The sequence below is a fragment of the Nicotiana attenuata genome, unplaced genomic scaffold (genome assembly GCF_001879085.1).
Source record: "Nicotiana attenuata strain UT unplaced genomic scaffold, NIATTr2, whole genome shotgun sequence".
Lineage (NCBI taxonomy): Eukaryota > Viridiplantae > Streptophyta > Magnoliopsida > Solanales > Solanaceae > Nicotiana > Nicotiana attenuata.
The window spans coordinates 90798-102575 of record NW_017672794.1 but is presented as its reverse complement, the minus strand read 5'-3'; the positions used below and the strand labels follow the sequence as shown (position 1 = coordinate 102575).

At 36.9% G+C, this 11778-nt stretch overlaps 1 protein-coding gene and 1 non-coding gene across 2 annotated transcripts; both read left to right on the top strand.

Moving 5' to 3' along the window:
• Positions 1-1272: 1272 nt before the first annotated feature.
• On the top strand, positions 1273-10196 carry LOC109214536 (long chain acyl-CoA synthetase 4-like). The gene is made up of 19 exons (XM_019378466.1): positions 1273-1673; positions 2284-2347; positions 2447-2536; positions 2673-2729; positions 3612-3660; positions 3927-4003; positions 4391-4430; positions 4519-4613; positions 4763-4930; positions 5037-5147; positions 5210-5297; positions 5554-5620; positions 6216-6291; positions 6386-6503; positions 6889-7134; positions 7229-7368; positions 8721-8903; positions 8998-9117; positions 10010-10196. The coding sequence occupies exons 1-19, from the start codon at positions 1525-1527 to the stop codon at positions 10043-10045; spliced, it is 1974 nt and encodes a 657-aa protein (XP_019234011.1). The 5' UTR covers positions 1273-1524; the 3' UTR covers positions 10046-10196.
• A 423-nt stretch (positions 10197-10619) lies between these two features.
• On the top strand, positions 10620-10690 carry TRNAG-GCC. The gene has a single exon. It is a non-coding gene; the product is annotated as a tRNA-Gly (tRNA).
• Positions 10691-11778: the final 1088 nt, after the last annotated feature.

Here is an 11778-nt window from a genome sequence, read left to right as displayed (position 1 = left end):
TGTTATTGAGTTTGCTTCTTGCTGATAAATTGCACTTTCTAGCAGTAATAGAAGTCATCATATGGTACATTTCCTTTATTGACATTAGCAAGGATGATAATACAGTATAACAATAACCCAATGGAATTTCACAAGTGGGGTCTGAGGAGGGTACTGTGTACGCAGACCTTACCCCTACCCTGTGGAGGTACAAAGGCTGTTTCTGAAAGACCCTCAGCTCGAGAGGAAGAATAGAAACAAGTAATTATCAACAAGGCCAGAAAAATGATATCAACAATGAATGAGCCGGAAAAATAGATGAAAGAAAGCAATAGCAATAGCAATAACAATAGTAATAACAACAAGCAGTAACAACGACAAGGTACTAAAAAATTGAAGCAGAAGATAGTACTACAAATAACCCTAATACTAGCACTCTCATAATCAATGACAAGGTACTAGCAGGCTAGCCCTAATAAACCCGGAACGGATCAGAAAAACACATTACGACCTATTACCCTTCTACCCTAATTTTCGACCTCCATACCCTCCTATTGAGGGCCATGTCCTCGGTAAGCTGAAGTCGCACCATGTCTTGCCTGATCACCTCTTCCCAATACTTCTTAGGCCGCCCTCTGCCTCTTCTCCTACCTGCTGGCGCCAACCGTTCACACCTCCTCACTGGGGCATCTAGGCTTGTCCGTCGCACATGCCCGAACCATGTAGCCTCGCTTCTCGCATCTTATCCTCCTTGGAGGCCACACCCACTTTCTCCCGAATATCTTCATTTCTAATCTTATCCTTTCTAGTGTGTCCGCACATCCATCGCAATTATAAAAATACAATGTTTAGGTAAAATACAATGGGTGCTTGAGCACCCGCTAGCTATAGTGTAGGAACTATGTTGGGACGCAGTGACAATATATGCATGGAAGGTTCAAAATATTCGGTGTGAATTCGGGCACAAATTATTCAGGTGTGCTCTTTGATGTTGATGAAATATGTTGGTATGTAGTGCAAATTTGAAAAGATATACGTAATTAGGAAGAATCATACATTACAATATATAATTATCAATTCAAAGTATTTAGACAAATATTTAAAAAAATGGTGTATTAATAAAAAAAACCACTTTGACTCCCCAAGTTATGTCTCACATAAATCTAGGGCATATTAATTAAAAAAACTTAGGTAACTTCAATAGTTTGGTACGTCAAATGAGTAGTAAAATTAAACTGCATGGGAGGAATATATATACTCTACATACAGTTATATATATCCCACAAAATACTGAAAAGCTTTCCGTGAGACCCGTAATTCTGATAACAGAATCCAACATCCGGCCCGAAACTTCCTTTCTTCACGTAAAAAAACTTCTCATTTCGCCAAAATCCCCACAAATTTGACACAAATTTATTAAAATTTGTATATGTTTTAATTAATTCGTGCACCTACATTTTGCAATCTTCTTCTATCTATTGGACGAATTGCACGTGAAAAGCTATATATATTTGACAGTTTGTGAGAATTATTGAGGGATCGGAGATGGCGGAGAGGTTTATAATTGAGGTTGAACCGGCTAAGCCAGCTAAGGATGGAAAACCGTCAGTTGGACCGGTTTATCGGAGTTTATTCGCTAAGGACGGTTTTCCACCTGCGATTGAAGGTTTAGATAGCTGTTGGGATATTTTCCGGTAACAGAACCGCATTTTTTCAAAAACGATAATTTTCTGCAAAATTTTGATTAAACTGCTGTGGATTTCATGTTATGATTTGATTCACTAAATTTTAATATCTACTTGGAATTTATTGGATTAGTTCGCAAAAAAAGGTGTAGTCTTCTAGCTTTATATATTTCATCATTAGTGTAGTTTTCAGATTGATATTTGAATTTTTTCGTACATAATTATGTAATCAACAGTTTATTTCATATACTAAGTGGATATGGAGTTTGAGATGTCACTTTGACATATATAATAGGAGTGTATTAGTATAGTGAAACTAATATTAAAATAGAAGTAGTTGACAAGTTATTTGATAGAGAAAATATCACAAAAAAAAAAAAATTGAATTCGTTTAGTTTAATGAATTGAAATTTTGAGACTTGTGAAAGTTCTATAAAAATGGAAGGATGTCAAACACTTTGGAACATCCGAGAGTAGAAAGAGTGTCTTATAAACTGGGCCAGAGGAAGTGTTTATTTTATATTTGATGAGCAATGAGCAGTTTCCAGATTGATGATGCTTGTAAAAATTTACTGTCTAATGTTGGAACTTATAGATGTTTTCTTGTTCTATGTCACAGTATGTCAGTGGAGAAATATCCCAACAACCGAATGCTTGGCCGTCGTAAGATTGTGGATGGAAAGGTATGTGTTACTACGCATTAGTTTCAACTCCTACTTTCAAAAGTTTTGTTTGCTGAATTCATGTTAGCTGATTCTTGTATTTGTTGCTCTTATCTTCAGCCCGGAAAGTATGTATGGACGACTTACAAAGAAGTATATGACATTGTCATAAAAGTAGGAAATGCTATCCGAAACTGTGGTGTAGAACAAGTAAGTTTCCAACTCTCTTCATCCTCTGTTTATTTTTGATAGTTCCATTAATCGATTTCTGTAGCCTGTTTATTATTGTTCATCCCCTTGATTGTCTGTACTTCCAATCAGTTCCTTATCTCCTGTAATTTGACAGGGAGGAAAATGTGGTATTTATGGTGCCAACTGCTCTGAGTGGATTATAAGCATGGAGGTATTCCCCTTTTCTTTTTTATGTTAAGCATTTTTCAAATGATCGCCTGCCTTTACACTACAGAAGTTTATTCAATCGAAGATCCTAATTGATGGAACATCACATAGTTGAATAGATAGACGGAAATAAACGCCACTATAAGCATTATCAAATAATGGAATAAGAATGTGGGTTGGGAGGTGGACATGCAACTTGTTAATGGCGTATGTCTTCCTTTTCACCTCTAAATGAGGATCTGCATTGGCTTTGTTGTTACTACTGGTTTCCAGTATTTCGTAATTATTGGTTATCCTATGTGATATCAGCAAGTCCATTTGGTGTGAAGAGAACATAATTTCTTCCCTTTAGAAATGTCATGGGTTGTGTACATGTTTCAAGTTAACAATGGGGTTATTTCTTGTTTCCATTGGCAACATGTCTATTAGTTACTTCAATCAGTATTCCTTTAATAATACTATTTGAAGTTGACTAGTTGATTGCGGATTACTATTAGATTCTATCACATATATCCTTTTTGCTATACTAGTCCTCTTCGTGTTCCCTCACGTACCCCTCATGCTCTAAAATTGTCAGTTTTCTACCACAATGAGGATGACTTTTGGTTTCATGAGACGACTAAACAGATCTTTGGACTACATCTAGATTGTATAATTCTGTAGAGGTGGCAGTTATTCCCTAAAATAAAGTACGATATCTCTGTTTAAAATCCAATTTAATTCAAACTACAAGGCATGAAACAAGATGCTTCTCACGTTTCTAATTTTCAATCTATCGGGTCCCTAACCTCGATGCTCACTATTTCTTCTATTGCTGCTTATAACATCTATTGTTTTCTCGGATAGATGTTAGAAATTAAACCTCGTTTGTAACTTATTGATGCAGGCATGCAATGCTCATGGACTCTACTGTGTCCCTCTGTATGACACCTTAGGTATGCATTCTCCTTCCGTGAGAATAGTGGCTCCGTGCTCTTCCTTGTGAATAGAATTTATCATCCTATGAGTTACTCTTATAAAATAAGAGAAATGTTCTAGGCTTGTTCGAATGAGATGCATGATCGTGGAGTTTGACTACCAAGAGGCTAATTACATTTACCAGTCATAGGGCCTTTTTTTTTCATTTTCTTTCTTAGAAGAAGGAATGTCATGCTGATGTAAAAACCAATATAATAAGTAATAATCTTTTTTATGTCTTCAGGTGCTGGTGCAGTGGAATTTATCATTTCCCATGCTGAGGTTTCAATTGCTTTTGTTGAGGAGAAAAAAGTTCCCGAGGTATAGACAACTTTAATTAGACAGTCTTATATGAACTATTCAAACATCAAGTCTTGGATTCCATAAGCATGTTGATCCCCAAGCTACATATACTTCACTTTCTACTGTGGAAGCGAAATTAACTCGCCCTTGCAGGATAAAGAATGATCTGCTTGAACTTCTATGCTGTTTTAAAAAGATTTAAATGTTTCAGACTTGGACATCATTTTTTATAGAACTTTGGATTAGTATAGCTTGCAGAAACAAATTGTTCCAGTAAATAGGATAATGACAAGAATGTTTCAAGAGATTGTTGTTTCAGAAGTTTATTAATGTTGAAGTTGGAGTTATGTTGTTGACAATTCAGGGATGTGCTTCTTACTAAAATGTGCTCTTATTCCTTTTCAGCTTTTGAAAACATTTCCAAACGCAGCGAAGTACTTGAAGAGTAAGTCAATTGTGATTTAGTGTGTTCTTTTCAGAAATGTGAAATATGTCATGTTAATGGAATATTGTTTCTTTTTCTTAATCACCAGCGGTTGTGAGTTTTGGGGAAGTTACTCCTCAACAAAAGGAAGAGGTTGAAAAGTTTGGAGCGGCTCTCTTTTCCTGGGATGAGTTTCTACAATTAGTAAGACTTCTCTTTTCAAAGGATAATTACATACGCTTGGGAATATAATGATTGATGCAACCCTTCCCTTCCCTATTTTTTTGGACATCACTCTTAAATGATTTCGATATTCCCTTTAAGTTAAACATCACACTTCTCAATATGTGCAGGGAAGCAAAAATCAGTATGATCTTCCAGTGAAAAAGAAGACTGATATTTGCACAATAATGTATACTAGTGGAACAACTGGAGAACCCAAGGGTGTGATGATTTCGAATAATAGCATCGTTACTCTTATAGCTGGAGTGAAGCGTTTTCTTGGGAGTGTACATGAGGCGGTGAGATATATGTCTTGTTTTCATGTGTTTCGAAGTAAAGGATAGCCAGGGTTGTAGTCTCCCTTTTGAAAATGTGTTTCTTTGATCTAACGTTTTCGTATTGCAGTTGAACGTGAATGATGTATATCTCTCATATCTTCCCTTGGCACATATCTTTGATCGGGTGATTGAAGAATGTTTCATTAGTCATGGTGCCTCAATTGGATTTTGGCGAGGGGTAAGATCTCCACATCTTCTATGAAAATGATGACATAGCTTATTTTATTATCATGTTTGCAGGATGTCAAGTTACTAACTGAAGACATTGGAGAGCTGAAACCAACTGTCTTCTGTGCAGTACCTCGGGTATTAGACAGAATATATTCAGGTAATATCTTACTGCTCCCTAACACTAATTCTTCTAAAGTATCAAACTCTTTCTCCCAATCACTAATATATACCTCCCTTTCTCATGAAACTGGAGTATCATTGCAGTTTAGATGTGCCTTACTGCAGAAAGTGTGTAGACATTAAATAAATAAATACTGTGGAATTATCTTCTCTCTATTGGTGTACTTTTGACTTGGTACATTTGTGCCTTAAATTTCTCGATGCATTTGACTAGTTGCAATGAACATTCTCAGGTTTGCAACAGAAAATTTCTTCAGGGGGTCGGCTAAGGAGCACACTGTTCAATATTGCATATGCTCGGTAAGTTCTGTTCCATGTTTCTCATTTCAGTTAGAGTATTTAAGAGATAACAACTTTTTGTTGATGCAAACATCAATGGCTTAAGCTATGACCTCTGGCCTTTCTAAGGTGCTTCAATTGTCTTTATGATGATCGAAAAAAAAACAAAAATGTTCGAAAAACGTCTTTTTTGATTGGATGGGAATGAATGAAAAAAATTTAATCATCCATTCCCATCTGCTGCCAAGAAAGGTACTGTATCTGTGGTTGGAAAAAGATGCATCTGATGATAGCGCCTTTTGATATTTATTTAACCATTCCGTGTTTACTTATCTGGCCAAAATATGGGTGTTTCATATTCTGGGATTTATACCTGTACTGTTGTACAATTCTAGCACTTCTCTTCTACTTCCAGACTTTGAGATTATTACTGTAAGTCAACACGAGCTTTTTCATTTGTATTCGATTTTCCATAGAATTGCAATTTGTTGGATTCTGTATAGTTGAGAAGAAATTTAGTTTCAGTTTTTGGTTAAGCATGAATATTGGATCTTATTTGAGATATTTTCTGTTGGAGCTTATCTTATCGTACCTACATTTTTTTGAAATTCTGCAGCAAACTTCAATATTTGAAGAGTGGGTGTAAATATCACGAAGCATCTCCAATTTCCGACAAAGTTGTTTTCAGTAAGGTGGTGGAAATACTCCAGTAGAAGCTACTATATCTTCTCTTTTTGCTTTGTACCAGTAAATATGTAACTTTAATTGCTTTTGCTGATTACTTAGGTAAAAGATGGGTTAGGAGGCAAAGTGCGCCTTATATTATCTGGAGCAGCACCCCTCTCATCTCATGTGGAAGCTTTTCTGCGAGTTGTAGCATGTGCTCATGTTCTTCAAGGATATGGTATTTTATCTCAATTCTCACGTTAATTCCATCGATGGTGTTAAGCTTATTGTCTTGCTCCACCCCGAAAAATCTCAATGGCCTTAATCTGTTTTTATTTTATTGTTTGTAAAAAAGATAGGATAAATCTCATGGTTTATGAACTAGTCAGCGACATCATTTTAGTTGTTATGTTTGAGTGTTGACTATAGCTGAAATAGGTAAATCTTTTGAACTATTTGGCAGAGAACTTCTATTATAGTTTTACAGAAACTGATCTGGCTTGGTAGTTTAGGTTTCAGCTGAAATAGGTTTCTTTTTATTGCTTAAGTAATTGAATCGGCCTTCCGGATGATTTGCTACTGTGTATTCTTGCCAAAGCTGATGATTCAGGATTTACTTTTAGGTCTGACTGAAACTTGTGCTGGTACATTTGTATCATTACCCAACCAATTTGATATGCTTGGTACGGTTGGTCCTCCTGTGCCCAATGTGGATGTGTGTTTGGAGTCCGTTCCTGAAATGGAATATGACGCTCTTTCAAGCACGCCACGTGGAGAAATATGCGTGAGGGGAGACACTGTGTTTTCTGGTTATTACAAGCGTGAGGACCTCACGAAAGAAGTCATGATTGATGGGTGGTTTCACACAGGTTTTTCTGCTTTCTTTTTTTTCACTTGTGCTGATAAATGTCCCACTCGTTAAAAAGCTTTAATTGGATTCATCTCCAAAAAACCTTTTTTCAGGGGATATTGGTGAGTGGCAACCAAATGGTAGCTTGAAGATAATTGATCGCAAGAAGAACATTTTCAAGCTATCACAAGGTGAATATGTTGCAGTCGAAAATTTGGAGAATATATATGGCAATAATCCTGTTATTGACTCGGTAAGTGATGCCCTTAGATACATTGGCCTCTTAACTATAGCAATTTGTTGATTTCATATGTGCAATTTTTTTCTGAACAAATAAGGTAGAACACTTTCATCTGCTATGTTCACTACCTATGATATATCTGTGTGGACACTGTGCTGTTAAAAGAAAGAAGCATTATTCGTATAGGCAGCAATATTTAATCCTAAAAGCTGATAAATTGTCTCCCGAGTCAAACTTAATGCCACTGCTTTCTGTAAAATTCTCTTATGCTTTGCCAATCTTTGCACCACGATATTCTAAGAGTTAGTATTCCGGTTTTGGGCATAATGAAATGACTATTAATATAGAATAGAGCATATTATATAAGTGTTAAGCCACCACACAGTGTAGACAAAATGTATTCTGCATAATGTAATGAATATTCATATAGAATAGAGCATACTGGTAAATCTATTTTTTATTTATGCTCTTTAGAGATTAAAGAGAGCGAGTTTTAAGGGTAAGTTTTATCTAGTGGTGGTTCGACCCGCTATGCTGTATGGGGCTGACTGTTGGCCAGTACAGAACTCCCACGTGCAGAAGATGAGAGTAACAGAGATGAGGATGTTGAGATGGATGTGTGGGTGTACCACGCGAGATAGAATTAGGAATGAGCTATCCGGGACAGAGTGGGAGTAGCCTCCGTGGAGGACAAGATGCGGGAGTCGCGGCTGAGATGGTTCGGACATGTTAGGAGAAGAAGCATTGATGCCCCTGTCAGGAGGTGTGAGAGGTTGGCCATGGAGAGTTTGAGGAGGGGTCGAGGTAGGCCTAAGAAGTACTGAGGAGAAGTGATTAGGCAGGACATGGCGCTGCTTCAGCTCACTGAGGACATGACACTTGATAGGAGGGTGTGGAGGTCGAGGATTAAGGTAGAAGGTTAGTAGGTAGTTTATAGTGTTCACCGATAGGCGTAGTAGCATGCATTTCCCTTCGTATTCTTTGATTTTTATTACGGTATGTGGTTTTGTTCGCCTCAGGTATTGAATTCCGTGTTGCTATTATTGGATACTGTTTTCCTTCCTTGCTTCCCTCTTCTTCTTCTTGCCCTTCCTGAGCCGAGGGTCTGTTGGAAACAACCTCTCTACCTGCATTAGGTAGGAGTAAGGTCTGCGTACAGACTACCCTCCCCAGACCCCACATGTTGGGATCACACTGGGTTTGTTGTTGTTGTTGTTCTTTAGAGATTAAAGCCATCATTATCTCTAATAAGTCGAGTTCGATGAGCCTCATCAGCTCGTGCTGCATCTTCTGCCTACTAGTAACACAGCTATCCATTTTAGACTTTACGATGCTGATTTTTCTTTTTTCTTGATTGGCTCTAGATATGGATATATGGAAGCAGCTATGAGTCTTTCCTTGTTGCCGTTGTTAACCCAAACAAACAGGAGGTTGAAAAATGGGCTAAACTGAATGGCCTCTCTGAGGATTTTAATTCCCTATGTGAAAATCCAAAGGTGAAAGAGCACATACTAGGGGAGCTCACAAAAGCTGCAAAAGAGAAGAAGGTTAGTTCTCAACACAGGGCGTTGCGTAGTGAAAGGTGCTCGTGTTGCCTTTGCGGAGGAGGATATGTAAATATGACTTTTTTTTCCTTTGCAGCTGAAGGGCTTTGAGTTCATAAAAGCTCTACACCTTGATCCGGTGCCATTTGACATGGAACGCGACCTTCTGACTCCAACTTTTAAGAAGAAAAGACCACAGTTACTCAAATACTACAAGGTAAATTCTCTTTAATCTCCTGGTGAATGTTAATGTGAAGATTGGTCCACGTGCAAATATTTCCATTTCCTCTTTGTTTTGCTGCGGTTTTATTTGTTCTGTTGCGTCCAAGAAGATTGATTACTCTTTTCAACATCCAGGTCTTCATAGGGCCTTGGTATACCGTTGCATGCTCCTTCGCCTAGATAAAAATATAAACTTAGTGGACTTAAGAAAGGAGTAGACATATGAACAACGATATATTTTGTGTCCGTCGCCTCAGGTTTTAAAAAGGAAAGAAACTTCAGTAACTTTAACCTGTAGTTGACATGGAACAACCAAAGACTGTTATTAGCATTTTCCATGTTACAATCTGTCAACTTTGAGTCCTTTCTTGTGCAATGCGTTTATGCATTTTTCTCAATGGAGCTTCATTTGCACCTAGTGTTGGCACTCTGCATATAATGAGTGCAACTTCAATACATTGACGGTGTAAAAGAATTTTTGCACCATTGGATCGCTTAAGAGATAACTATAGGTAACTGCTCCATGTAAGTGGTACTAGTTACCTCGAAACACTACTAGAAATTTGCCCATTTCCGATTGCACATCCCATTGGAAAATCATCAGAATTTGATGATTTCCGACGCTGTTCGGACGGATTTTGACCCTTGGAAATACAGCTAGTCGGAAAGGCTTCTGACGGTTGAACTATATTGATACATCAACAACAACAACATACCTAGTATATTTCCACAAGAGGGGTCTAGGGAGGATAGTATGTACGCAGACCTTGTCCTCTACCTTGTGAAGGTAGAAAGGTTGTTGCCGATAGACCCTCGGCTCAAATCTTTTAGTAATATTCGGTTGTTTGTTTACATATTCTTTTCTGATTTGATTTTACTTTGTGCAGGATGTGATTGACACCATGTACAAGGATGCTAAATGAACTTGCAAGGCTGAAACTAGCCGCTTTTCTTTTTAACTCCACCTTTTTGTTTTGTTTTGTTTTTGTACTGTAGTACATATCACTCAAAGAAGATGAGATATTGTTTTAGCAAACTGGATTAGCCTGTAATACAAGGGAAAATATTTTTTTATTGGTTTGCTTTAGTTTAAAGCTGAAAATGCAATTCCAGGGATTTTTAAAAATCTGGTTCTCCTACTGATTATTACATTATTCTACTGGATGTCTTTGGTAAAAACTTATATGCGCAAGATGTTTATATCAACATCTACTAACTTACTATGGTTAAGTAAATTGGTATAAATAGCCGATACAGATAGAAGTGTACCGATGTGCTTGAAGGGATGCATTCATTAGTCATTTGTGGAAGCCATTTCTGTGTATTATGTTGGACGGGTCAAAAAATTGTTTGACCTTAGCCGGAAAGAAGCTAGCCGGCTAATTCAGGAGGCTAGTACCGGCGAAGCCCGCTTGCTTTGGAGTTTATAGTACTTATGTCTTCAAATTCAAAAGAAATAGCGTACTAAATGATTTTATGTTGTTATAAGATAACAAAGCACCAGTGGTCTAGTGGTAGAATAGTACCCTGCCACGGTACAGACCCGGGTTCGATTCCCGGCTGGTGCATTCCGAGCTGTGATGATTATTGCACATACTGTGAGACCTGGGTCTTCACGACTTTCTGATATAGGATGAAAATCTGTGCTTCTGAGCTCTTCTTTTATTTATTTTGCTTTTCATCCTTTTTATTTACTGGTATTGCAAGCTCATCAAATTATCAAGTGAAAAGATAAAACAGTAGTACTAATTTAGAGTTCAAGACCAAAAATTAATGACAATGCAATTTGTAATTAGTTGTCACTAAAAGTTATGGTGGAACAATAAGTACTTTTCCATATTCTTAATCAGAAGTCTCAAATTCGAGACCTAAATATCGAGCCGCCTTTGGTAGGCAACACTTTACCGTTTAAAGTAGGATTTCCAGTATGAATTCAGATTAATCGGACTCCAAAGTGGATACCGAACATCGGGTGGAAACAATTTTTCATTAGTTGGCTATCTGATCTTTCAATTTTTACACTAATTGCCCGTTTTGCCTTCCCTTAAGGGAATAGTTTTTGAAAAGTTGTATATATCGGTGTCCACATTCTACCTTTTTGCCTCATTCTATAAAAGGAAAGTCAGCTAACTCTAATTTGACTGATATAGACTTAGTCAATAATAACTGTATTAGATATAATACAACTATTATGGGGTTCTTGTTTGACTAATTAAGTAAGAGACTTAGTCATAATAGCTGTATTAGACAAAGACCTCTCTTGTATAGACACTTACTGTTTAGTTAAAAGTTCAGTTGTACTCTGGCATTTACACTAAACGAAGTAATTTAACCCTTATTAAGTCGTAAAATTTAAAATGAAAATACATAGTATCATTTAACTATTTGGTTAAGCATAATGTGTATAACTTGTATTCATTTACCTTATTTTCTAAGTCGGTGTAATAGTTTTTAATGAATATTAATGACTTCAATCTAATCTAATTTGCTGCAACAAGTTAAGTACTAATCCAATCAATTATTAATATTTTAAGAAAAAGTGAGTAGCCACTAAACTGGTCAGCCATATGAATAGTTCAATGTGCTCTTCGGCGTTTAGCTGAGATTAATTTCGATTATCGAAAACATATTGACATGGTGTACTCCTCCTATCCGA